This window comes from Rhincodon typus, chromosome 21, assembly GCF_021869965.1.
Source record: "Rhincodon typus isolate 14 chromosome 21, sRhiTyp1.1, whole genome shotgun sequence".
In the NCBI taxonomy this organism is placed as follows: Eukaryota; Metazoa; Chordata; class Chondrichthyes; order Orectolobiformes; family Rhincodontidae; genus Rhincodon; species Rhincodon typus.
In genome coordinates, this window is record NC_063352.1 from 40636421 (window position 1) to 40663562 (window position 27142).

Below are 27142 nucleotides of genomic sequence, written 5' to 3' on the forward strand. Positions count from 1 at the left end.
GGGGATTTTAACTTTCTAAACATAGACTGGGACCGTCAGTGTTAAAGGCTTGGATGCAGAGGAATTTGATACGCATACAAGAAGGCTTTCTATTCAGTATGTGGATGTACCTACTAAAGAAGACGCAATATTTAAACCTTCTGTTGGGAAATAAGGCAGCACAATTGACTGAGGTGTTAGTGGGGAGCACTTTGGGGCAAGTGATCGTTTTATTAATTCCAAAATAGTTATAGAACAAAAAAAAGGGTTGAACTGATAAAAAAAGTTAGCCTTTAAATTTGAGCAAGGCCAACTTTGACAGTATTAGACAGGACCTTGAAAACATTGATGGGGGTTGTGGGAGGCTATTTGCAGGTAAAGGGATGATCGGAAAGTGGCAGGCCTTTAAAGGAGGAGATAACGAGAGTTCAGAGACAGTATGTTCCTGGTTGTGTGAAGAGCAGAGCTGATACATAGGAGGAATGCTGGATGGCTAGAGAAATTGATGCTCTGGTCAAAAGAGGAAGGAAGCATATATCATGTATAAACAGTTGAGATGGAGTGAATCCCTAGAATAGCATAAAGGCAGTCAGAGTATACATTAAAAAAAGGGAAATCAGGCAGGTGAACAAAGGGACATGAAATAGCTTTGGCAAATAGGGTTAGGGAAAATTCAGAGATTCTGGAAGTGCATTAAGGGCAAAGAAAAGTAACTAGGGAGAGCATAGGCCCCCTTAAAAGATCAACATGGCCATCTGTGTGCGCAACCACAGGAGATGAGCGATATACTAAACAAATGTGTCAGAATTTACTGTGGAGAAGGTCATGGAAGCTGGAGAACTTGGAAATAAATAATGTTGTCTTGAAGAGAAAAAAGTTCGCGTTACACAAGAGGTGGTGCTGGAGATCTTAAAAATGCCCAAGTAGATAAATCCTCAGGACCCAAATCAATCAGGTGATCCCCTGAACTTTATGGGAAGCTAGGGAAGTGATTGCTGTTCAACAGGATTCTGAGAGACAGGATTTTCATGCATTTTGAAAGGCAAGGACAGGTTAGCAATAGTCAACACAGCTTTGTACATGGGAAATCTGGATGGAGTTTTTTTTGAAGATGTGACAAAAGTTTGAAGGCAGAGCAGTAGACATTGTCCATTTGGACTTTAGCAATGCGTTCGACAACGTTCAGCATTGTAGTCTTGTTAGCAAAGTTAGATCACATGGAATGCAGGGAGAACTGGCTATTTGGATGCAGAACTGGCTCAAGGAAGGTAGAAGACCGTGTGCTGGTGGAGGGTTGCTTTTCAGACTGGAAGCCTGTGACCAGCAATGTGCCACAAGGATTGGTGCTGGATCCACTGCTTTTCATCATTTATACAAGTGATTTGGATGTGAACATGAGGTATGGTTAGTAAGTTTGCAGATGACACCAAAATTGAAGGTGTAGCAGACAGTGAAGATTACAATGGGACTGTGATCAAGAGGGCCAAGGAGTAACAGATGGAGTTAAATTTGAGAGAGGTGTTGCATTTTGGGAAGTCAAACCAGGGAAGGACTTATGCAGTTAATTATAGGTCCTGGGGAGTGTTGGTGAACAAAGAGACCTAGGGGCGCAGGTGTACGGTTCCCTAAAAAGAGGAGTTACAGGTAGACAGGGTGGTGAAGGCAGCATTTGGCATGCTTGCCTTCATTGGTCAGTGCATTGAGTATAGGAATTGGGAAGTCATGTTGCAGCTGTACAGGACATTGGTTAGACCACTTAGAATACGGTTTGCAATTCTGGTCACCTTTCTATCGTAAGGATGTTGTTAAACTTGAAAAGGGTTCAGAACAGATTACATGGACATTGCCAGTGTTGGCGGGTTTGAGCTGTAGGGAGAGGCTAAAATAGGCTGGGGCTACTTTCTTTGGAGTGTCAGAGGTTAGGGGGTGACCTTATATAAAAAAAAGGGGCATGGATATGGCACATAGCAAAAAAAAAAAAAAAAAAAAAAAAAGGACCCAAGGGGTAACATTTTCCACACAGAAGGTGGCGTGTGTAGAATGAGCTGCCAGAGGAAGTGGTAGAGGCAGGTACAATTACAACATTTAAAAAGGGATTTGGATAGGTATGCGAATAGGAAGGGTTTAGAGAGGGATATGAGCCAAATGGGACTAGCTCAAATTGGGATGCCTGGTTGGTGCAGAGGAGTTGGACCGAAGGGTCTACTTCGGTGCTGTACGACGGATTCTATGTGTGAGTGCGCCTCAAATAATATACCAGCATTCAGGACTCACTTAACTGACAACACACAAACACTGCCAAGGAAAAAAAAAAAAACAAAAATTGCTGGAGAAACCCTTCAGTGGCCTTGGAATGTGAACACTGCTTTCTCTCCACAGGTGCTGCCAGACTTACTAAGTTTATCCAGCAATTTTGGTTTTCAAGCAACTGCAATTATGGTTTTATTTCACTTTATTAAATATTACAGTACCTGCTTGCAGCAAGTTTCATCTACGAGATGTACCATAGTTTACCAAGGCTGAACAGCAACCCTTAAACCAACAATCTGGTACTTAAAAGTGCCACCTCCAAAAAAAAAAAAACACTCCATCTCAACTTTCAAGAATATTGCTAACCCTCCATTGTTGTTGCATCAAAAACTTCCCAACCAAGAAGATTAGAGGCATGAAGGAGGGTTTTGGCGCGAAACGTTAGCTTCCCTGCTCCTTGGATGCCGTCTGACCTGCTGTGCTTTTCTCAGCTGCGCATTTATTGCCCCCCAACCATCACAAACAGCAAATTGTGCAGCAGCTTCTGAGCAAACTGGTGATAGACAATAAATGCTCATCCTGCCAGTGATTCCTGTATTCATTTCAGTCATGGTATTTAAAAAATGGTAATTAAAAAATTCCCAAAGCTTGATAGGATTCCTGACATTCCACTCAAACCAGAAAGGAACAGTTAATAAAAACTCAAAAGACCCATCTTTGCCACTATCCAAGTGTTGACAAAAGATTACTTCCCTCTGAGGTACTTTTGAGTACAGTATTAATCCATTAACATTCACAGACAGATAGTATTTTTGATAAGACATCTGTTATTCAAGGAATTAAGTACTTACTTTTTCCAGAAGTTCTATAAGGGGAGCTATAACTCCACAAGTAATCAACTGTTGAATCTGCATTGTAGGTCCAGCAGCAATATTGGAAATGGTCCAAGCAGCCTCCTTCTGTATACAGGACTTGGGGTGTTTCAACAGTTTTGGTAGAATAGAGAGAACTCCTGCTTCAAGAGCAGCCTCTGTTTGGCTATCAGTTCCAGTCACGATGTTTCCAACAGAACGGAGAGCAGGAGTCTGAAAAGATTAAAAAAGAAAGAGATTCCATAGTAAGTAATCTGTTATTGGGATTACACTTGTTGGAGGTAAAATTAGAACAAGCTACCTTTAATTCAGCTACTTAAAGAAATCTTAGACAGCCTGACAAATACTGAAGCAGTTACTTAAATTTTATTGTCTGTTGCAACCAAAATAAGACCCCAGCTTGGCTTTTACCCAAAGGCAGAATTTAGCAACAATTCCAACCAACAGTGACCATGTCTGGATGTGCCCAGGGTTCAATCCTTGTGTGGCATTGTTCTTTAAGGCTCTTCTCCTGAGGAATCCTGGAATTGAATTCTTATTTTCCCATCCTTTAAGTTTGGGGTGTGACATTATGTAATAATCTAAAGGATCATTCATCTAAAATATTGACTACTCCTCTGGAGCCATCAAGTCTGCAGCTTGCCTTCTTATCAGAAGTAGCTTTGTTCCTGGTTGCATTTGGCATTGACTGCAAACAGACAAGCCAACCTCCCTGTGATTAACTCCTTAATTTCTTTCATAGGGTAATTTGTCCTTGTAGAATAAGGCAACCAGTTATCAAGCAGTTATTAAAATAGTTCTGTTCGTGTATCTTCGACTCCTTCTATCAAGTGTGGCTAATTAACCTTCAATTCCTGTATTGAAGCTGGTCTTTGTCCCTTAATAGTTAATGTCAGACAGTTATTGCTGGTTCTTTCAATCCATGAACAGTTACTAAAAAGCTTAAGTTTACACTATCATACAGTTATGCCAAGGAGCAAAATTGGTCAGGTCACTGAACATCTTGATTTTTGGACATTTTTAGTTGGAGCCTTCAGCATAAAAAGTGTAGTACTGAGATGCACAGAAGCCACCGAAAGGTTGAATATTGAAGTTAATTGTATGAACAAAAAAAAAAAAAGGGACATTTCTGCTCCAGTCAAGAAGCAGGTAGAAGGTGGGTCCATCTTGTCAGATGAAGAGTTACAGGAGGCACACAATATCCATCTGTTTACTTGTCATGCTCTGCTGCCAGGTGAACTATGTTACCTGCCCAACATTATTCACTAATGCAAAACCAGGAATTGATCTGGATTAGTCAAGTGTATGTTAAAGCTGGATCCCAAAAAATTCCCACAGCAGACCTGTATTCTGCCTGCAAGTTAAAAGTAAATACTGAAAAAGAGAGAGGGGGGTTTGGTCAGTCACACAGCCCAGAAGAATTGTATTTTAGGTGAGAAAGAATCAAGCAGCAAAAACAGAAGCATTGGTGGTCATAATCTGTTAATCCTTTACAGGGTAATGCTGGAAGACTTGGAATCTTGTTCTACTAATGAAGACCAAAAAAGGGGAACAGGGTTAAATTGGAAAATCTATAGCCCTGTCAGCCTAAGAATCAGTGGTAGAAAAAAAAAGTTAGAAAATTATCAGGAATAAGTAAACCTTCATTTGGAGAGACATTGAATTTGCGAAGTAATCATGCTGGCTCTCTAAAAGCAAAGTTTTGTCCAACAAAAGGTCTGCCACTTCTTTGAAACAGGATGTTAATAAAAAGGAATTGCTGTCGCTATTTCTTAAGTGGACTTTCATAAGACATGTGATAATGTATCACACCACAGGTCTAGTAAGGTAGAAACCTATGGAATGACAGAAGTCATAGCTGCAGAAGCTTTTCAGCAAGAAGCAAAAAGGAAGATAGTTGGAAGTTTTTCAGAGTTTGATTTGTTGCTCTTTGATTTACAAGACAAAAAGACAGGAACAAACTAGGCTGAAATCCAGGAAGCAGCATTTTAAAACTGGTTCATGATAAATGCTGAAAGGAAAAAGGTCATAGGGAGAAAAGTTATAGTTTCCAGTACTGTAAAAGTAGGCAGCCAGCAGTATGAGCTGCATGAGTGAGATTTGTGAACAAGCAGAGCCTCCATGCTGTCCATCTCCTCTACAGTTAGAAATGATCAACAAATTTACAGGTCACTTGGGTTTGCAAGGAGGAAGAATATAGTGGGTATTTCTAGCCACATTCAAGTGTAACGTGGACATTCAAAAAGTAGATCAAGTGTTTAATGCAGAGTCATCTCTGGGAGATATAGTGATCTAACAGACCTCAGGTATTCTCATGTGTTAGAGCCTCTTAAAGTTGCAACTAGGACAGCTAAGCAGGGAATTACTCCTGCAATACCATACATGTTCAATGTTATGAAACAGTTTAGAGAAAATCCCGAGATTTACATTGACCTCATATGAAGAATCTATTTTAAAAAAAGTGTACAAGGAAGATTGATCAGGATTTTACAATTTAAGAGCTATTTCTGTTCTGGCAAGTTAAGGGATACCAGCATTCCTCAGATTACTTCACTTGTCTGATCAAGGCTTTGGTTGAGACCTCTCCCTCTGATAAAAAAAAATGCATATTTGTAATTTGTCAAAAAGGAACCATTTCTCAACCTTAATGAGGAATCTCAGAAACTGTTATGCAATTGGCAGGCATTTTGTAGACTAAGTGCCTTGGACTTCAAACCTCATGCTTTTCAAAAAAAAACTTCCAAATGACAGCATTCCAAACTCTTCTGGTAGCGTCAAAATCTTGCTCAAGCCAGTTCTAGAGAGTCAGGCAGCTGAGCCTCAACAAGCCTCTCAAAAAGCAAAAGATCATTTCCAAGCAAAGTGAAATGTCATGCTATGGGACAAGTGTACATGCTACAGCATGAGTTACAGACAGACAGTTGCTTTTTGGTGCAATTAAAGAATTCTAGACAGCCAATTAAAGAAACAAACAAGCAAAGTAAGGCACAGCTAAATATAGTGTTGTCATTATTATCATGCCACCCTCTTGGTGAAGATGATTGAACTATCTGAAGTCCATTACAAATGGAAGAATTATCAGACCATCGCCCTTCAGTTATTCAAAAAGTGACCTTAGTTGTGTTCCAGATCTACTCTATAACAAGATTGAAGTTGAAGACAGTTTTTCCTCATTGGTATACCAGTTCCCTGCCTTAAGTCCAACTTCTCTAGACTTGGAACAAGGGTTGGTCATGAAGATTCATGACTATATCCATGACTGTCTGATAGTTGGTCAACTTGAGTATATATGCCAGTGTATTCAACATTGGTCTCCAAATCAGTGAACAAGACCATTTATAAAAAGGCACCATTTAATCATACAAGTGTCAGGGATCTTGAACTCTGTGTTAGAGGATTTGATTTAAGCATAGCTGCACGGGACGATCCCAAAATTAGAGTTTGGATCCACACTACTAGTATGGCAATGGATGGCAAAGGAACACCACCACAAATTGAGGGAGAGCAATTTTCTGCTCATCTCAAATGGGTTTCAGCAGTTTAAAAAAAGAAGGCGGGCTCCTTGAAAGTAGCTAGGTGGTGTCCAGCTTAACAATCAAATATTTTCTGTAGCAAAGCTGTACCACATACAACTTTGAGTCATTCACCAATTGAGTTGTCACTAAACTGAATTAGCTGGTTCCATTATTACAAAATTTCAAAAATCAAATCAAAAAAGATTCAGACACGGGTCACAAGTAGACGAAGTTGAAGGCACCACACTTCCTGTTGAATGGTAGGGCAGTTTAAAGAATCATGGACCTCAACTCCAGTTTTCTGTCCGATCACCATTTCCTTCAATTACCCTAGAGGCCAAAGATTTGTCAATCTCAGACCAGAATGTGCTCAATGACTCAAATTTTCTACCCAAAGCAGAACAACCTCAGTGAAAACAGTTTTCCCTCCTTACTTCAGTCTTGCACAACTAACCCCTTAACCAGAAGAGGTGAGCTTTAAATTTCAAATACGTCAGCTAGGATATGCAGCATCTCCTGGTCATGTCTTTTCATTGCGTGCAGCATTCTGCACATCAATCCTGTAAAAGCAAGAGAAGCCATCCATCTCCATTACAAATCACAAGGCAGCCATCTAATCCCAGTTATTCAGTCTGCTTAACCTCCACAGCACTATATCCAAGAAAACCATATCTTTAGATAATTGGAGGCCAAAACAGTGCTCTACTTCAGATGTGATCCTGCCAAAAGCTGTGTACAATTGTAACAAGCCTTCCTTAAATTTCAATTCAGCCCCCTTGTAAAAGAGCCAAATACACCATTTGCTTTGCTAATTGTATATGGTAGCTGCCTGTAAAAATGTTCTTGGGCAAGAATTAAAAAAAAACCATCAACTAATCATTTTAGGCATCTACTTTTCGTGGCAACTTTCACATACCTCAATTTGTTAACAACCCAGAGCCATCTCAGATAACAAGGTGTAGACTGGGTTTCCAGCATCTGCAGTCCCTACTATCTCAGCCATCTCAGTATCCTTTTAAATCTCACTGAACTAGGTCTGTAATCACTTGGATAACCATCACAATAGGGCTTCCCAAAATGAGATGCTATTTTGTTATTAATGTGCCTAACAGGTCTTTTGAAGCAAAAGAAAAAGCAGGTTCTGAAAAAGGTAGAAAACAAAAACAAATTTGCTAGAAAAGCTCAGCAGGTCTGGCAGCATCTGTGGAGGAGAAAACAGTTAACGTTTTGGGTCTGGTGAGCCTTCCTCTGAAAAAGGTAGCTTTTTAAGAAATACCTTCAGCTTACACAATTCTGACCAATCTGAATGTCTTCACTCCCCTGCTAAAGGTACTTAAGTGGCCCCTGCTCATGGGGTAAAACATCCTGCTTCCACACTGTACAGGTTGTGGATCCTGAGCACTCTGGGGAAAAAAAAAAAAACTGATCAGCGAGGCTCAATACAAAAAAAAAGTGTTAATCTTCCTTATTTAGGCAGCAAGTGAGCAAGTTATTGCAGACCAATTCGCTTGGGGAAATTAGGTCAATTGATTTGCACAATGCATCCCTAGGTCAGTGGGCTACCTAATATTCTGCCAACATTTGACGGAATATTACCTCCCTCAAATTTTTGCATCGCTTCATTTTACTGGAACAGTGGATCTCTGTCAGAGGATAAAATCTTCCTAACTCAATAGGTTGGAACTAGCCGTTTGGCCATATCCAAACAAATGAAAGAATTGAGCAGTATCAAAGGAAATTACTTCCATTTATCAGCAACCTTGTTCCTGAGAAATTTCATTCAACTCCAACACATTAAAACCACTTAAAAACAGCCATAAGTGCTGATTTTACAGTTTGTAGCAAAACTAATGTTCTACCAAGAGGATCTCTGTTCACTGGTCTTAAAATAGTCATGGTTTTCATTTGAGGCCTTCAACTCACCAGAAAAGCAAAAACATGTGCAGTGAAAAAGTAGATCAGTGGTTTCAGTAATAGATTACCAAAACACCTCAGTCAGTTAGAAAACATGCAACAATTCATACTTCGTCAAAATTTAGTGTTGATGCCATTACTGCTTTAGCACATGTTTTGTTTTAAAAACTATACTTTGAACGTACAAGAGCATTGTTTGACATGTAGAATACACTTAAAAAATACAAATACCCTCAGAAAGCAAGCCAGCACAAAGTCACACAAAACAACTATATTGAGCTGGTCAACTAACATTGCTTGGTAAGGCCCAGGAACCTCTCAGCTGCAGTCTCTGCACAAGACAGTGGGCAGAGAAGGTGTATGATTCACTGGCCTCTAGTTTCTTTTTGGCAGATGAGGACTCTTTCTCCTCCACCAACGCCCCCACCCCGGCCAAAAATTTCTGCTAAGCTCTTCCAATGCCCAAGCTCAGCTAGCTTCCAAATGGTCATGGTCATCAGCAACTCAGTATTTACCCAGTTAATAGAATCAATGTCTACCACCTTCATATCACACTCATTGTCCTTATGTAGAGGTATGGACACCCAGAAGTCTATGACCTAGTGGTCAGTTCACCAAACTGAAGTCAGTCTTCACAAATATGGCTTTCATCCATTAAGTTGGCTGGCTAAGCCAGCACAGATATCATTGTTAAGCCAGTGAGTCTGTGATGGAATTATCACATGCCTCAACTGAACTGGTGACAGTCCTACCACAAAGTGTAAATTAAACATTCAAAACAAAATTTTTTTAAAAAGTGGAAACGTTCAGCTTGTTTGTTAAGCAAATGTTGTCCAAGTCTAACCATTACTGTAGAGGAATACAGTGTTAGGTACACTTGCAGTTTAGTGTTCATATTGTTGTTCAACACCATTACTCTGTTCAGCTGAATAGTCAGTCAGTGTGAACGTCAACCTGTGCAACACATTTTGGGGCACAGACTTTGTGCAGATGCTGCAGGTGTGCTGGTTTCCCATGTTTGGTCAATTCAGAGATAGGATATCCACACATGGCAAGGGAGTCATGAACTTTGCCAAGATGCTCCATTCTGGACATCACTACCCAATTCTGGCATGGACAGGCTTTTCGTGGTGTCCACAACTTCCTGACTGCATTCCAGAAAGCTGCAAGATTACATTTATGAAGAATTAAGTTAGACTTGAAATGGTTTGTCTAAATAATTTCAAGAAGGAGTTAGATGTAGTTCTTAGGGCTAAAGGGTTGAAAGTGTTTGGGGAGAAAAGTGGGAACAGGGTACTAAGTGGGATGATCAGCCACGATCACATTGAATGGCAGAGCAGACTCAAAGGGCCGAATGGCCTACTCCTGCTCTCATTTTATGTTTCAGATGCTGCCAGACTCGCCAAGTTTCTCTAGCATTTTTTTTTCCCATATTAATGTTCCATCTATCTCTAATTGTTTATTGCAATCCATTACTTTCCCTGCTTTCATTTTCAGTGGATCAGTTTTATCAGATTAATGGGTCATACATTTAAAAGACAGAGGAGGAGGAGGAATTTATTCTGAGGGGAGAAATCTGTGTACTCTTTACGGCAGAAGGCTGCCAAAGCTGAGTCACGAAGTATATTCGAGGCTGAAGAGAGACAGATTTTGAATCATTGAGAATCAAGCGTTATAGGGCAAAGGCAAGAAAGTGGAGTTGAAGATTCAGATTAAGCACGATTTCATTCAATGACAGAAGGCAATGTGCTGAATGGCCTACTTCTGCTGTAGCATCTTAGAGTTTGAGGGTCCTGTTACTTTTTCATTCTTCATACAATGCCCAGAAGAAAGTTCTGTTCCAAATCTATCAAAACAGGCTTTGGCATACCACCCAAAATCTGTTGCAAAGCAGCCATTAGTACACCCAGAGACTTTTCACTTAGATCTCTTGTAATTAATGAGGGCAATTGCTTGGCTGCAATGATAGTTCGTGATTTAGCCTCCCATTTACTTATCCCATACATAGAGCATGGAAATTGCTAGCAGTCAAGGTAGGTTCCATTTTGCTTCTACATGTTAAAAGAATACCAGTTCAATCGAATTTACAAACAGCTATATTTCTTATATATAAAAACAGGGTAGGCAGAATGGTTGACATTGATTTAAAAAAAAGGACACCTGTGAATGAAAAAGCTTCAAAAGATCACATCCAAACCTTGGCGCAGAGAGACTGTATTACAGTCAGTGCTGTGGTAGCAGTGTGCCAAGAATGCTGTTTAGAGATAATACCATCTGATTGTCAGTGCCCGTACCTTGGTAAAGGTACACAGCATTTGTTCTCAAGAGGATGTTCATTACACAAAGCGTGTAGTAGCTAAGTTTAGGTAGTCTCTGTCCATTCTGTATGATCATTCCCAAGCCACGTTGTCCAAGGCAGGAGGGCCATGCGTCATGGTCCATACCTACCAGTGGTAGTTGGAAGTAGGAGGGAACAATTTCAATGTAAAAAAAGGTGTTATGATTTGCAAATTCTACCAATAGCATAGTAAAGCTCCTAACGGCTAATCTTTAAAACTCAGTCATTTGGCAAAATTTATTCTCTTAGCCTGCAGCTCAAGCCATCCACAGAACAGCATCAGGGGTGCGTGTCTGCATTAATGGGCTTGCACCCCCTCAAAATTGTTCTGAAGCTTTAGATAACTGTCTCTAAAATTTTAATCCAGGTTTGCACCTTAGAGAGGGCAAGGCCACAGGTCAGGCCACATGATAAAGAAATCTGTATGTTTAAGTCACTCTCCTTACACTGCCTAACCATCTTCAAGTCCTCTGCAGTGTCACCATTAAAGGAGGCACTAAGGCAAGATATATACTCGGACAAAAGAAAACAAATAACATTTCTCCAGCATATTCAGTTTCAGACTAAGCCATGGTCATTTTACATGATTCTGCTGTTAAAAGTGTGACAAAAATTGTTTCTTTGCACAAACCATTACTTTTCAAAATGTCCTACATCACCTAAAAATGATACAACTCAAGATGGGCAGGATCTTACTGCAAAGAAGCTTTCCAAAGCAGACTCACTGAGTGGAGAGGCTCAGCAGGATTCATTACTCATGTGCAAACAAAAATAGCCAAATTTTAAAAACAATTTCTCAAATCTAAAACTGCAGTGTTTCAGAATAAAAGAGCCTTCAATTTAAATCATAGGTGACGAGCAATTTCTTCTCAAACACAGTCATAAGGGCTTTGGAATTCTGCCTGAGGGAAAAAAAAGTGGGGGCTGTATTTAATAGATTCAAAAATCCAGAGTTAATCAGGTTTTTGCTGAAAAAAGTGGGGCCAGAAAACAAAGTGACAGTTAGCTAAGCATGATCTTATTCACTTGCAGACCTTATCACAAGGGGCAAGGCCCTACTCTTGCCTCTACAACCAATTTTTCTCCAGGTGTCAGATCAAACAAATGCCAAATCAAACACAGTTGAATGAAACAAATTGGTTGTTTGTATTGTGTTATCAGCACTACAATACGTAGACTGGTCACTGACCTCAAGTGCAACATTTCCACATTACAAAAAAGGGTTGTTATGACAACAGGATTTCATTTTAAAAAACCCAGTCATGGGATGTTTGGCATCACTAGCTAGACCATTTATTGCCCATCCCTAATTGCTTTGGAGAAGGTGAGCTGCCTAGACTGGACATGAGAAGAAATTGTCCAGTTACATAGTGTGATGAACTACTTTCCACTCAGCATTTTGCTCATGAAACAAGCTAGGTTAAAGTCATTTACACTCGCTGTAGCTCAGAGCCTCGAGTAACACATGACAGCTGCTCATGGACGTCAATAGATGGTGCCATAAGTTCAGCTTCATCCTCAGCTCTTAAATCTTGATATTGCAGAGCCAACCAGGTCATTAAAATAAAAAAGTGAACGATTGAAAGGAAACAGCTATACAGTACAATTTGAGGTGTTGATATTATGCCACTTTAAGATGCTAGAAATTAGAAGTGTTAAGTAACTAATTCCATAGCAAGCTAACACCAGCCTTTCCCAAGTACTTGTTATCTTTGCACATTAAGTGAACATAAGCAGTATGCAACACTATTTGCAATTACTCTTCCAACAGACTATCCCAACACATTTCAAAATAGATGGAAACAAGGCAGGACAAAAAAAAATCAATCATTTAATGGTATTGAAAGCTTAGTCCTTGCAAAGATTTTTTGTTGATCACAAGTACGTAGCTCTTTGCTCCACTGTGCTGCTCTAACAAGGTGTTGGCACATGGACTTTAAAAATACAACAACCTCAACTGAATATCTCAGACCAAGAAAAAAAATACCTGAACAAAAAGTTATCAAATTCAACAGTGGGATTGCTCACTTGTCAAAATTCATTCCTTCCAGGCTTCATTGCTTCTTCCCCACAAAGCCTCCATTTTACATGTCAATAGGTAAGAACTTTTCTCCAAACATTGTTTTGGAAATTTTATATAGATAGCATGAAACAGGATCAAGCTTTACATCAGTTGGATTACTCACCAGCAGACCCAGTTTATCTTTCAACATCAATTGCACAAGCCTCGGCAAAACACCAGTGCGAACCACCTCCTCAATCCGTTCATTCGGGCCGTCTGTCAGGTAGGATATTGCCCAACAAGCATCAGAGAGAAGGGTATCATCCTCATAATGAAGCAGTTGAACCAGTGTGGGGAGGATCTGTTGAACTGACTGAAGAGGGGGGTGTGGGTTTTTGTTGCGACACAGATTGGATATAGTCCAGGTGATATTTCGCAAGAAGTCAACCTAGAATTCAATAAAACTATTAGGCTGGCAGTGAGAAGTGACTTAAAGTTTTAGCTAATTGAAGTTAAAAAGTAGAATTAAATACAGATTAGAACCATTGGAAAAGAACCTTTGATAAATAATCTCTTGTCAGAAGAGACCAGGTAATTTACCCAAGTTACACAAGTGACTTTTTTTTTTAAAAAAAGGAAAATAAATAAAAATTCTTATTCTTTCATGTGATGTGGGTGTTACTGACAAGTTTGATATCTATCCCGACTCCTTGAGGTGATGGTGATTAGCCGATTTGTTGAACCATCACAGTGCCATGAGAGTTCCAGCATTCTGACCCAGGTAACTGTAGAAATGATATAGTTCCAAGTCATAAAAGGTGGATAGCTTAGAGGGGAAATTGCAAGCGGCAGTGCTTCCACACACCAGCTGCTTGATCTTCCAGAGAGTAGCGGTTGTAGGTTTAGAAAGCATTGTTAAAATGGAGCCTTAGTGAATTGCTGCAATGCATCTTACTGCCACAGAGCACCAGTGCAGGCAGGCAGCGTTAAGACATGGTGGATGTGGTGGTATTCGTGCAGACGGCTTTGTCCTGGATGATCCAGGGCAGTGGAGTATTCCATCATACACCTGACATGCGTCTTATAGATAGTAAATTGGGAAGACAAGAGAAGAGCATCGAGTCTTTGACCTGCTCTTGTTGCTGCAGAATGGCCGGTCCAGTTCAGTTTCTGGTCAATAGTAGCAAGGATGGGGGATTTAGTAACACAACTACCATTGAATGTCAAGCAGAGATTGTTAGATGTTCTTGTTGTGGATGTGCATTGTCTTTTCACTCCAATCCTAAATTATACTGGTTTTGCTGCCTATTGACGTGGACTAGTTTTCAATGACTCATTAACCTCTTTTGTAGTGGTTAGCTGAGGGATGACTATTGACCAGGATGGCAGGAAACCCAAAGAACTCAGGAACAAGAACAGAAGTTGCGAAAAAGCTCAGTAGTTCTGGCAGCATCTGTGAAGTAAAATCAGAGTTAACGTTTTGGGTCCAGTGACCCTTCCTCAGGATGGCAGGAAACTCCCTTCCCCTCTTCAGGGAAGGGAACAGATTTGGATTTTGAGAAGGCATTTGATAAGGTAACACACGTTAAGCTATTTAGGGTTACAGCCCATGGTGTTGGAAATATTATATTAGAATGGATAGGCGATTGGCGAATAGGAGACAGAGTTGGGAAGAAGGAGGACATTTTTCAGGATGGCAACCTGTTACCATGTGGAATACCACAGGGGGCAGTACTGGGGTTACAATTAGTGATAATATATTAATGACTTCAAGCTTGAAATGACAAGTGGATGGGAAGGCAAGTGGTTACAATGATACAAAGAGAGTCTGCGTAGGGATATAGACAAGTTAAACAAATGGGTAAAATTATGACAGATGCAACATAAATGTGGGGAAATGTGAATTTATGCACTCTGGCAGAAATAGAGGAGCAAATATTATTTAATGGATAAAGCCTGCAGAAAGCTCCAGAAGAGGCAGAGGAATTTAGGAGTTCTTGTGCAGTGAATGGCTCACAAAGAGCAAACATCCAGTTCAGCAGGTAATGGGGAAGGCAAATGGAATGTTGGCCTTCATTTCAAAGAGAAATGGAGTATAAAAAGAGAAAAGTCTTGTTCAAAGTATGCAAGACACTCGTCAGATCCTAGCTGGCATATTGTGAACAATTTTGGGCCCTTTGTCCAAGTAAGGATACATTTGTATTAGAGGTTGTCCAAAGAAGGTTCGTTAGGCTGATCCCAGCTATGGACGGGCCATCTTAAGAGGGGAGGTTCTGTACTTATTGGAATTTGGAAGAATGAGAGGCAATCTTTTTGAAACATACAAGATTCTTAGGGGACTTGACAAATCAGATGCAGAAAGGCTGTTTTGCCTGTGTGGATCTATGACTAGAGGGCATAGTCTCAGAATAAGTGGTCACAGATTCTCCTCAGGGTCATGAATCTGTGGAATACTTTCCTGCAGAGGTCTGTCAAGGTTGGGTTATCAAACATATTCAAAGGGAGAGATAGAAATTCCTTTGTTAAAATCAGCAAGGGAATCAAGAATTAATCGGGGAGAAAAGGTACTGAAGTAGAGTTGAAGATCACCAGGTCGGCCATCTTGTAGTCTAAAAGTGTCAATGATTTCTGCCATATTGTTATCAGCCTCAATTTATTGATTCACCAGAATAATGGGACTGATGGCCTATTACAGATCCTCAGTGGTGCAGAGAGATACCAATACTGCAGACTTGGAACTTGCAAATTTCCAACTCGGGAGAATACTTTGTTGACAACTTGGGTTTAATATTAATTGGTAAAATACCATATTTCCAGCATCATGCCCCCTCTGCCCCTTCCTTCATCATCCCAATGAAGCCTATGGGTTTTTGGCCCAGGCCAATTGTGGAAACAGAAGAGAAGTGTGAAGTAGGGAAAACAGGACACAAGAAATCTTGTCTCAAACTCGTTGTTAGTAATAGGCAAATTCAATCGATTAAACTACAGTATTCTAACCAAATTAAGACTAACCATATCCCAGACTAGTAACTACCATGTGAACTTACAGGGATACCCGGTTGCACCAATCGTAGAAGTGAGGGAACAGCGGAGCATTCAATTACTGCATCACGAAAGACAGGGCCATCACCTGCAAGAGTTTGCAAAAGTTATTGTCTCCATTTCTAGTTTACTACAGTCTGCCTAAATCTTTGGAAATAAACTCATTATCACAACATTTGTTGGCCAAGAAATAATCCACCTCATACCTGCAATGTTCCCCAAGGCCCACACAGCTTGCTCACTGATGTGCATGTGTGGGGAGGAAAGGAGATGTACGAGTGGCGGAATGGCACCTCCTTCTACCACTGCCCGAGTCTGAGCTGATGTGCCAGAGGAAATGTTAGTCAGTGCCCAGGCTGACTCAAACTGTAGTGTAGAATCATCATCCCGACCAAGGAACTCAACAAGCTTCTTAACTAGACCTGCTTCAATACACTCATCCAGTGGAGGTTTCCATGCCCGAGAGAGTAGTTTTCTATCAAGAGAAAAAAAAAAATTTAAAAATTCAATTTTCCCTCTATTAGCACTTTGTTGACATCTCACATTCAGAAGGTAATTACCAAACCTTGATTAGACAATAGTCCTGCTGGTTCCACCCAAAACTGTCTTGTATCAAAGTCAGTTGGATGTAATAGTTAATATGAAAACTGCGTGGATGGTGACGATAGTGTAATAGCAAACAGCCAATTTCAACACTTCGTTAAGTCTGCAGGATGCTCAAAGTAGAAAATATCACATGGTGTGCAAGAGATGCAGGGAGATTAGGGTAAACTCAAAACCAACAACACACGACTTCTACATTAGTATGTTAAAGGCTGAGTGTTTGTTCATTAATATTTCTCATCTAAAGGCTGTATCTTGTTCTTGCAGTTGAATAAGTTGTCATGACATTTTGAAAGCGTTACTAAATCCGAATTTTTATAAAAAATTAAAAGCTTTGCACCAGGTGTGGATCTTTTAGGTCTGTGGAATTGGGGAAAGAAGAAAGGAACAAAGAAAATTTCTGACTCAGCAACTCCAAAACACAGCTAGTCAAGTATTAGCTCCACAGCTGCAAACACCCTAGTTCCTGAAGAAATGTCCAAAAGTCATTGTTTATTTTCACTAATGATGTCTGAAGGTCACACAAGTACTCCGCAGATCCAAACCTGCAGCACAAGTAGGACTGGTGTGCAACAAGTCATTGCCAGATTAGAACAGTGAACTTTGTCCATCCAAATGGGGAAAAAAAGTTCATGTGATGAAGTAATACGATTCATACCGAACTCCATTTGTAGCGTGCAGCTGTAACAATGTGTCATGGCTGTTCATTCCCTTCACAATCTCTTCAATGGTCATTGGATGGTCCTAAAGGGAAGAGCAACATTTTGAAATTTAAAGACTGGGCTTTTATTTTTGAAAATTTGATTGTGGACTGAAATAGAAGAACTATTTTGAAGCCAGGATTGTTGAAGGATTACTGTAGTTTCTTTTTTAAAAAAAGAAAGAAACTTGATACTGGTGCATGCAATAGTAGAAAAAGGTGGTGCAGACAAGCCAGAGCAAAGGGTGTGAGAAGATAGAAATTCAGCTGGAAACAAGCAGCTGATTGTTAACTGGTCATTAGTCCATAGAGCAATAACAAAGGCCCTCTGCCTGCCAACAATTGAAACTGTTCAGTTACCCAAGAATCAGTTTGGAGCTGCCAACTGGGTAGACAGAAGTCGTGCTTATATTTTTTTTTTTTTTTAAAATTCATCAACAGGATGAGGGTGTCACTGGCTAAGTAGCATTGAACTGCCCTCTGGGCAATCAGAGTCAACCACATTGCTGTGGGTCTGCAGTCACATGTAGGCCAGACCAGACAAGGGTGGCAGTTTCCTTCCCTGAAAGGACATTTGTGAACCAGACGGGTTTTCTGACAATCAGCAATGGATTCATGGTCATCACTTGATTCTTAATTCCACATATTTTTATTTAATTCAAATTCCACCATCTGCCGTGGCAGGATTCAAACCCAGGGCCCCAGAACATTAGCTGGGTCTCTGGGTTAACAATCCAGCAATAACACCACTAGGCCATTGCCTCCCCCACATTCTGTTGGAAAAACTCACTACACCAACATAAAATAATTCTTCCTTCAGCAGTTGTCAATAGCAGTGACTTAAGTTAATAAAAGTCCAGTTTACAAGTGAACCAGCCACCCTGTGCCTCCTGCAAACCAGTGAAGGCATCTGGACATGGGAGACTGAGATGTAGTGTTCTAAATCAGCACAAGAGCCATTTTAGCACATCCTGTGAACAGAGACCACTGAACTGCTTTCTTAGTTTTTCCACCCTTCCATAATTTCTTTTTTCTTTCCCCCATTTGTGTGTATGTGCCTACAAGTGAAAATTTATGAAATGGGGAATAGAGTTTTAACTATTAGATAGGTCAACAGTTCAACTTTGTAAACCCAGAGCTAGATACCGTTTGTTACAAGAAAGTAGACAAATAGGTTTTGAAGATAAGTAAATTGGGGAATTTTGCATACTTAAAATCTTAGTTTTTTTGATAACTCCAGGAATAGCAGGGCTTTATTTCTAGCATTCTACCCCAGTGAGGCACAACAATGTTTGATCAAGGGTGGAATATAAATCAAGACTTTTGTCATTAACCAATTCTAGAATTTCTAATTATTTTTAAAAAAGGATTAGTTGTCCTTAACAGTAGTGGGTCCAAAAGCATTTATGGTCATGATTTTGTACCCTTGTTTTGTGATGTCCCATGTGATTTTTTTTTTTTTTTAAAAAAAAAAAAAGTGTTCTGGCAGCTCATTAGTATATGAGCACAAAGCATGGCATAGAATGCCAAGGGACAGGTCAATGTTCATCCCAGCTGGGCTATCATACAGTACGAGTGATACTTGATAATCCCCTACAGGTCATACCCCCCACTTGCAAAAGGAGTGTAAGAATCAGAATTGGCAGTGGAAAGAAATAGATGCTTACTTTAGTTCCCTAGGTTGAAAAATGAAGACAAAAAAGGTAACAGGCAAAATAGAAGCAATGCTAGAATTCTAACAGTTTTAGCTGAAAAGTGGTTGCTCAATTAAAAAAGTATTAAAAAGAGAGTGAACGTGCCACATACGCTAATTCCAGCGAGCTTTGGTAGAGAAGGGTCACCGTCTGGAAAATTGCTTATGTTCCGTCTCTTCAAGATCTGTTCATCCCTTTTAGCTTTTCGTAGTTCAACAGAAAATTCAAACCTCTGCCTCCTCAGTATCTGGTTTAAGCAAAAACCAAGAGTCAAGTCTAGGAAATAGAAGTTAAAATGAAAAAAATTCCAAACTTTAATATAGTACTTCAAGAGCTTATCTTTCCAGTAATCCAATCCACTTGACATAGTAACAATTAATTATTTTAAATAATTGATCACTTGGCAAGTAGTGGAATTCCCTTAAATGCCTTAACCGACAGTAATTTTTTTTTTTTTTTAAGAGGAGTGAGAGAGATTAGTAGAACTCCAGATGGAGGTACTATACTTGTTACAAATACAGCACACAAGTTCAAAATAAGCCATTCAACCCATGCCAGTGCTTGTGCTCCACCTGAGCCTGCTCCACCTGAGCCTGCTCCTAGACCAACACTCAACACAATGCCAGTCTCTTGCATGTGCTTACCTAAGCTCACATTTTTTAAAAAATTGCTATAATCTTAAATATTCTCCTCAGCCAGGTGTGGTGGCACACAAGCCTACTTCTACACTCAAGTCTTCAAGCTGAAGTCATTTCTGGGTTTACTATCATATTAACATTCTCTAGTTTTGTGCTTCCACTTGTGTAAGAGAATGTTCACTAGATTAATACCAAGTATGGAGGGCTTGTCCTATGGAGGAGACGCTGACTAGGTTGGGCCTGCATTCATTGCAAAAATGAATGAGAGGTGACCTTATTGAAACGTGCAAGAATCTTAGGGCAGACTTGGAAGTAACTTTGTGGGGGAGTCTCAGACTAGAGGGTATAAACTTCAGAACAAAAGGGGGTCACCCATTTAAGACAGCCAAGGAGGCATTTCTTCAGAGGATCGTGAATCTGTGGAATTCTTTACTGCAGAGGCCTGTCAAGTATATTCAAGGCTGAGATTGGACAAAATTTTAAAAAAATCAGTAAGGGAACGATGGGTTATGAGAAAAAGACAGGAAAGCAGAGTTGAGGATCATCAAATCAGCCACACTCATTGAATGCAACAGCAAACTTGAAGCCAAATGACTCCATCCAACAGTTTAAAATTTGAATAGCTATTATTCACCCCACACTTCTCACAACAAAAAAGGAAACAGCTGATTTATTCAGGGATAACAAGGTGCAGAGCTCGATGAACACAGCAGGCCAAGCAGCATCAGAGGAGCAGGAAGGCTGACGCTTCGGGCCTAGACCCTTCTTCAGAAAAAGGGCTTAATATCCTTGATGTATTCCCTTTTCTGAATAAGGGTCTAGGCCCGAAGCGTCAGCCTTCCTGCTCCTCTGATGCTGCTTGGCCTGCTGTGTTCATCCAGCTCTGCACCTTGTTATCTCAGATTCTCCAGCATCTGCACTTCCTACTACCAGCTGATTTATTCATTCTGGATAGCGACAACTTCAGGTATTGTATTATCCTCTCCCGTGCCTTATGGTGACTGGAATTGTACAAAAGTTCAAAATGTGGTCTAATCTATTTACGATAGACGTTTAATACAACTTGACAATTTGAGTTTTGTTCTTCTGGAAATAATTCTTTTAAAAAGAAAAGGGCTTTATTAAATTGCATCACTACATTCAACGATAAGCATCTATACTTTCAACTCCCTCTGCCTCATGAGATTCTTATTTGGCAAATAGCATGCAACCTCCTTCCTATACCTCACAAAATACATCTGGCAATTAGAGATTATTGCAAAATTTTATTAAAAATAAAAACACTTGAATTTGTTGCAGTTCTCTTCAGTATTGATTAATAAAAACAAATTGGAGTTGTGTAATCTCCAATCTAAACAGTTATTAGAATGGAGGAACAATTGTGGTTCCAGCACTGATTCATTTTCTGCCACTGAATAACTATACTTGACACCTGGGCTCAGCCTCCCACAAAAACCCCACCACCTCTTTCGCAGACAGCTACTAGCCATATGCAAAAGTGCATATATTTAATTCCCCCCACTACTACCCAAACCAAAATTAGTTTTGCTTTCTCCATCACTGGCCACCCTTGGCACTGTCGTGGTGTTGGGGGAAGATTCCCAGCCGTAAAATGCATTTTAAACAAGACATTATATTTTCCCCTAAACAATGCCACTGGGTGTTGTGCAATTGTTCACATCTCCTTTCACCAGGAGAGTCTTCAAGAATAAAACAAAAAGCAGTTGTTAGCTCTCATCGATATCACAAGAACATTTTAAAAGAGGCAGCAATGGAAACTCCTGGAGCAAAAGGTTGAAGTGGCTTGGAGTATTTAAAACTGAACAAGTGCTACACTTTTGACAGCACCCAAGCTCCACTTGGGTGGCATATTCAGCCAGGAGCTCATTGAGCTAGAAGTGAGATTCTCCAAAGTGGAACTGAAGTTAAACTTCAGTTTCCATCAATCAAGAACCAATGAAATACCTCCACATTTTTGCCTCTATTCTTGAATTTTTTCATCCTCTCATTCTCAGTTTCACTAGCAGTTGACATCTTGACCGCCTGAAGTTAAGAGAAAAAAAAAAGTGCAACTAGAGATCAATAATACACAGCAAAATGTAAAATTTTAACTGCTATTTTAAAGAGTAGTAAACAATTTTGAATGACCTGCCAATGGAAAACGATAGCTCAAAGCATTTTACTGATACAAATAAAGCTGACAAAAAAAAAAACACACTGAAGCAAGGTCCAACCTGAGGAAAGTGCAAGCTACTAGGAAAGACCGCAACTGTCATAGAAACCTTGTATGAATTAATAAACTACAGCATGTTCTTTATGTAGCATATTTACTCCTCATTTATCTGTCCATTTCAACAGTACTTTTGGGAAAAATTTGAGTACATTGTCTGGCTGTATCCAGTTGAAATATAAGAACCTGTGGAAAAAAATACACCATTTATAGCTCGATATATCGATCATCTTAAATAAGAACTGCGTTTCTCTTTTCATGGTCCAAGTGTAGACGTGATAATCAATATAAGTTTGATTTAATTGACTTTTGCGCTTCAGTTATCCGAATTCCTGTGTATTCTTGCCTTGCCTTCTCCTTCTGGAGAAATATTCGTTCACATTACCAAATGCAATGTTTTAGGAATTTTTGTGAATGTTTCATGAAGTCATTGTACTAATAAACACCACAGTCAAAAATTTGTGCATTTGGGAAAATCTCAGGTGCATGAGAGATTGAATGTACATTCAAGCACAACTCATAACATAAAAAAACACACATTCCAAGAGAGTCTTCTATTCTAGCAAGGGTGATTCAATGTTATGCAATTGCTAGTTCGTGGACATGGTAAAGACTGCAAGTAAAACAAGACCAAGATAGTTAATCTGATTACGTGTTTGGTTAAGAGTCCTAGGAATTAGTTGATGTCCAACATGGATAGCAATAATTTGTCAAGATCAATGATAGGTTTATGGGCTTTAATGGATTCAGAAAATAGAAGCTGCTATTTACTATTAAAACAGTCCATCTTTTGTTCTTAAAAAGAAACAAACAATCTTTGCTGGACAGATGCTGCATGACCTACTGAGCCTTTCTAGCACTGGCACCATTTCCCTACAGGTTGTCTTTTGACTTTCTGGAAGATTGTCTAGGGTTGGGGGGTTAAGGGAAGTTGCCTGCAAGTAGTCAAGTACTGTCATTTGCCGATTCATTAACCCACAATCGCCTTTGCTATCAGAGCTGGTGTTTTTAAAAAGAAAAAACCTTCTACTCACAAAACATATCATTTACAAAAGACATTTCTGCTGATACAGTTAGCAGATGGATAAAGAGGGAGACAGTATCAAGATAGAAAGAAAATCTACAATTGAGGACATTACAATCACAAAAACACACTATATTGGTGAAAATTACTGAAAGCTGGTTGTTTCAAAGATATTTGCTAATCACCATGCTCAGGCATGTTATTACACTCTTCTGGAGCAGATAGGACTTGATAGAACCCAAGCCTCCTGGCTCAGAAGGATGGACAATACCAATGCTACAATTTTTGGAGGGATTCTCACTGAGGATCAGTGAGATTCATCACATCAAATATCTACCCTGCCCCTATGCATCCCTGAAGACAAATTCCAACACTATTACCACATGCTATACCCAGAACAACTCAACAGATAATCAGTTCAAAAGATGATCAGGCCTTTTTGCCCACACCATCTTTTAAAGCTCAGTGCAGGCAGACAAGCATCATTCGTCTGGAGCTGCCCTGAACATAGGATGCCAACTTCCATCTGCTATTTGCACAGCGACATGGTGGTCCTGCTGGATGGTTGATGCAGACATGGGACTTCTTCCAGGGATCATAGCCACACCAGCCTGTCAAAGGCTACCATCCAGATTAGTGGAAACTCACATCTGTGGGAATGACTGTCTTCTACAAATGGTGGACAATATCTTTCTCCACTCTGCCCTTAAGAGTGGCCATCATCATCTTGCCAACACCTTATACTTACTAATCTCTGCTAGTGTGTTCCTGAGGGTCAAGTTCCACCACTCACTATAGGCTGCAACATCTTTCACATTCATGCTCACTGACACCAACCCTTACCCATACACTTAAGACACCTCTACAGCTGCACCAGATGTAGCTCCCTTAACCTCTCTCTCATTCCAGGAATAAGCCAGCCCACAGCAGGGCAGAAAGGTTGGTGGGGTGCCAGACAGACATTCAGCTTCTCACCTTCTGTGAAGGCAATCCTGACTGACTGCACCAAGCAGCCAACTAACCACATCCAAGCTCCTGGATTGGTTTCAGAAGTTGTCCTGGACGAGGCTAGTACCTGCCACAGTGAAGGCAGAGGCCTGCTGGCTGCTATCACAAGTGTCACGGCTTCGTGTCTGCCCTGAACAGCACAGCAATACAGATTGCCTGTACAATGAGCCTGATATCTCTGGTAGAGGGGTTAAATAGAAAAAAAAAAAAAAAGTGTAAGGAATGCTGTAAGCATTCAGATAGGCTCAGAGAGCATACAAGTGAATGTCAGCAAGCAAAATGCCCAGAGATGCCTAGATCCAATCCACAAGCTGGGTAAGTGTCCTTGCTGGTGCAGCATGAAGTGCAGAAGCATCCTGTCTGGATCAGAGATATGCCATGAATGTTCTTAAGAGGCTTGAACCTTCGATTACCAGTGTCTGTGGATGGGAGGTGTGGGGCCACTGCCCGTGAAGCATGTCCTCAGAAGTTGGTGCCCATTCTACTACATAGGAGGCTGGTTGCAGCCAGCAAGCTGAAGTCACTTGGTACTCGCTGATTGATTTGTCACACGTACGAAGTACAGTGAAAAGCTCTTTTACAAGCATTACAGGCCGATCATATAAGCAAGGATGTACAGATCAAAAAAGGTTGGAAAAACTAGCTTGGAGGCATACAGATTAAGTTGCACAGAGTGTGTGCACTATGTGAGATCAACATTATTGGCATCTAGAGAATTCATTCAGTCTAACAACATCGGGGAAGAAGCTGTTCCATGTGTTCAAACTTCTATATCTTCAACCTCTTTCATCAAGCAGTAGGAGATCATTACTGGGATGTGATGGGTCTTTGATGCTGCAGAAAGGACGCCAACAATGAGCCAGTGTACATGAAGTCTGTGGATGGAAGTTCAGCTTCTATGATGGTCTGGGCTGTGCATACCACCTTCTGTAGTTCCTTTCTTTCCTGTGCAGAGCAGTTGCCATACCAGGCCATTATGCAGCCAAAGAGAATGCTTTGTAGAAGTTTGGCACATCCACAGGGACCCTCAAGTTTCCCAAGCAGCCTGAGGAAGAAGCGTTGTTGTGACATCACGACTGTTGCATGTTCTTGGCAAGTCCAGAACAGGTTGTCAGTTATCATCACTCCGAGGAGCTTGACACTCTCCACCCAAGTTCTGTTGGATGTAGATGGGGGAAAGTGTTCTCCTCCTTGCTTTCTGAAGTCGATGATCAGTTCTTTAGTTTCGCCGACATTGAGGGCTTATTCTCATTGCACGACTTCACCAAGCCCTCCATCTCCCTTCTGTAACACTGGGTTGAGAATTCACAGCATCTAGCTTGTTTAGCCCATTAGGCAAGATAGGAAGCATAATAAAATTAGAGATAGGCATTAATAAGGAACTTGACAATCTACAACTCCCTTAATTGGAAATTCACTACTACCCAACAAAGGAGCTCACCGTATTGTTTGGCAAAAACAAAAATATGTAGCACAGTGCCTCAGGTATTGAAGTAAATCTGAACAGACTTCTGCCTGAAATCCTGCCATAGCCCATGTAATTCAGACCCCTATAAGATTCCACCTATTCAGACCCCTATAAGATTCCACCTATTCTCCACATGTATTGAAAGAAATTTCATCAAATCTCTACTTAACATTCTAAAGGATAATCTCTCAAAAGCCAAAACTAAATGCGATATTTCATTTAGCTACATATAGTCACACTTTGATATTATTCATCTAACTTCATTCTGGAGAACAGCTTCATAGCCCTAGCAGCACAGATTGGGTCATCTGTTAAATCTATTTCTAAAAGTAACAATTGGAGTCAATTATACATAATCCTTCATTTACACAGTAATATGTACCTCAAATCATACAATATCTCATGATTTACCAAGAAAGATCACATCATATCTAAGTCCAACTTTACAAGGTTTATTAGCTTGGACTTACCAAAAATAAAATCCACCAACTAGTTCCTCTGGTCTTTTCAGAGATCAATATCCTTCAGTATAATTTAGGGGAAAAACAATAGAAAAAAAAAGATAAAGTTTAGATATCACTTCCCCCACGCACTAGAGATTCCAAAAGACTTACAGCCAATGAGTTACTTTTGGGAGTATAGTCATGGCTGCATTGTAGAATTGAGAATCTAATCAGAATACGGCAAATGCACAAAAACTGCAGCATGTTAGTGATCAGTTTCTTTCGTGATGTTAATCAAGGGATAACTATTTGTCAAGACCCCACACAATTCCCTTTCATTGATTTCGCTCAGTTCGGCCATCTCATCCGAAAAAAAAAAGTGTCGCTGTCCCCCCCATCCCAAACGGTCCAAAATTAAACCCGGGAAAAAAAACCAACAGTCACCAGCAATTAGTACAACATACTGTAATATTACCACAGTCTCCTCCCTAATAGCATTGAGAGTCAACCCACAGCAAGAGGACTAGTGGTTCAAGAAGGCAGCTTCTCAAGGGCAACTAGGGACAGGGTCACCTACCAGCCCCACCCACATCCCCCAAACCAAAATGTCCAACAGAAACAAATAAGTTACAATCCAGGAAACAGACCACACTGACAAAAGTAAGAGGAAACAAGCAAAGCCCATCATTTGCACCTTGGAGAGAATTCTTCACGTGATGCAAAGTGAAGATTGCATCGTACACAAGTGTGGGCAATTACATGAAGAGTTTCCAAGCACCTCAGAACTAGGAGCATCTTTACAGACATGAAATTAACAATAATAACCCGTCTATTGAATACCAAATCACTATACTCGTCCAGAAACTAAAGCTTTAAAAAAACGAATTTGGAAAATGTTTGGAGTATTAATTACGGTAATATAGACGTTGGGGACGATGAGCTGCAAATACTAATAAACCCTACACACCTTTACACGTGATAGCTTAGCCTTCGATACAATACCTCGACGCCTTCCTACCAAAGATCTTACACACATAAACACCAATCAACCTCTTCCCTTCTATAATGACTCAGAGTAACAAAAATGATTTAAATTTCCCGGGCCGGGCCAGGGTTGTTGAATAAATCATTCCCAGTGCCCGCTGATTGGAGAGTGAGTAATAAGCGCCGCCCGGAGCGCTCCTATTGCCAGAGGGGCAGCAGCGGAATTCCCTCTGAACATATAATTTTCCTTAAAGCTGTTGGAATATATTGTAGTTACTTCTTAATTCACTTAATCTCGCAAACAGCAATTTGGGAATTTACTACACAATATCAGTTTTGTGTGTGTGCGCGCAATAAGTTCTGTATTATAATAACATAGCAACTTAAATACATGAGATAACAAGGTGTAGAGCTGGATGAACACATCAGGCCAAGCAG

The 27142-nt window shown here is 40.2% G+C and overlaps 1 protein-coding gene across 4 annotated transcripts in view; it reads right to left on the bottom strand.

Annotated features, from left to right (window-relative positions):
- LOC109929727 (importin subunit alpha-5-like) overlaps nt 1–26814 on the bottom strand; it is a 31237-nt gene extending 4423 nt beyond the window's left edge. The window contains exons 1-9 of one of the 4 annotated variants that reach the window (XM_048609925.1): nt 26688–26802; nt 25748–25799; nt 21513–21590; nt 19022–19156; nt 17174–17259; nt 16119–16387; nt 15918–16000; nt 13055–13318; nt 3081–3314 (exon numbers count right to left, since the gene is read on the bottom strand). In XM_048609925.1, coding sequence (XP_048465882.1) covers nt 3081–3314; nt 13055–13318; nt 15918–16000; nt 16119–16387; nt 17174–17259; nt 19022–19156; nt 21513–21581 — 1140 coding nt within the window. In that variant the 5' untranslated portion in view covers nt 21582–21590; nt 25748–25799; nt 26688–26802. Of the gene's footprint in view, nt 1–3080; nt 3315–13054; nt 13319–15917; nt 16001–16118; nt 16388–17173; nt 17260–19021; nt 19157–21512; nt 21591–25747; nt 25800–26184; nt 26297–26414; nt 26637–26687 lie in introns of those variants that run through there. The other 3 variants (XM_048609924.1, XM_048609926.1, XM_020529293.2) reach the window with 3 other exon arrangements.
- Nucleotides 26815–27142: the final 328 nt, after the last annotated feature.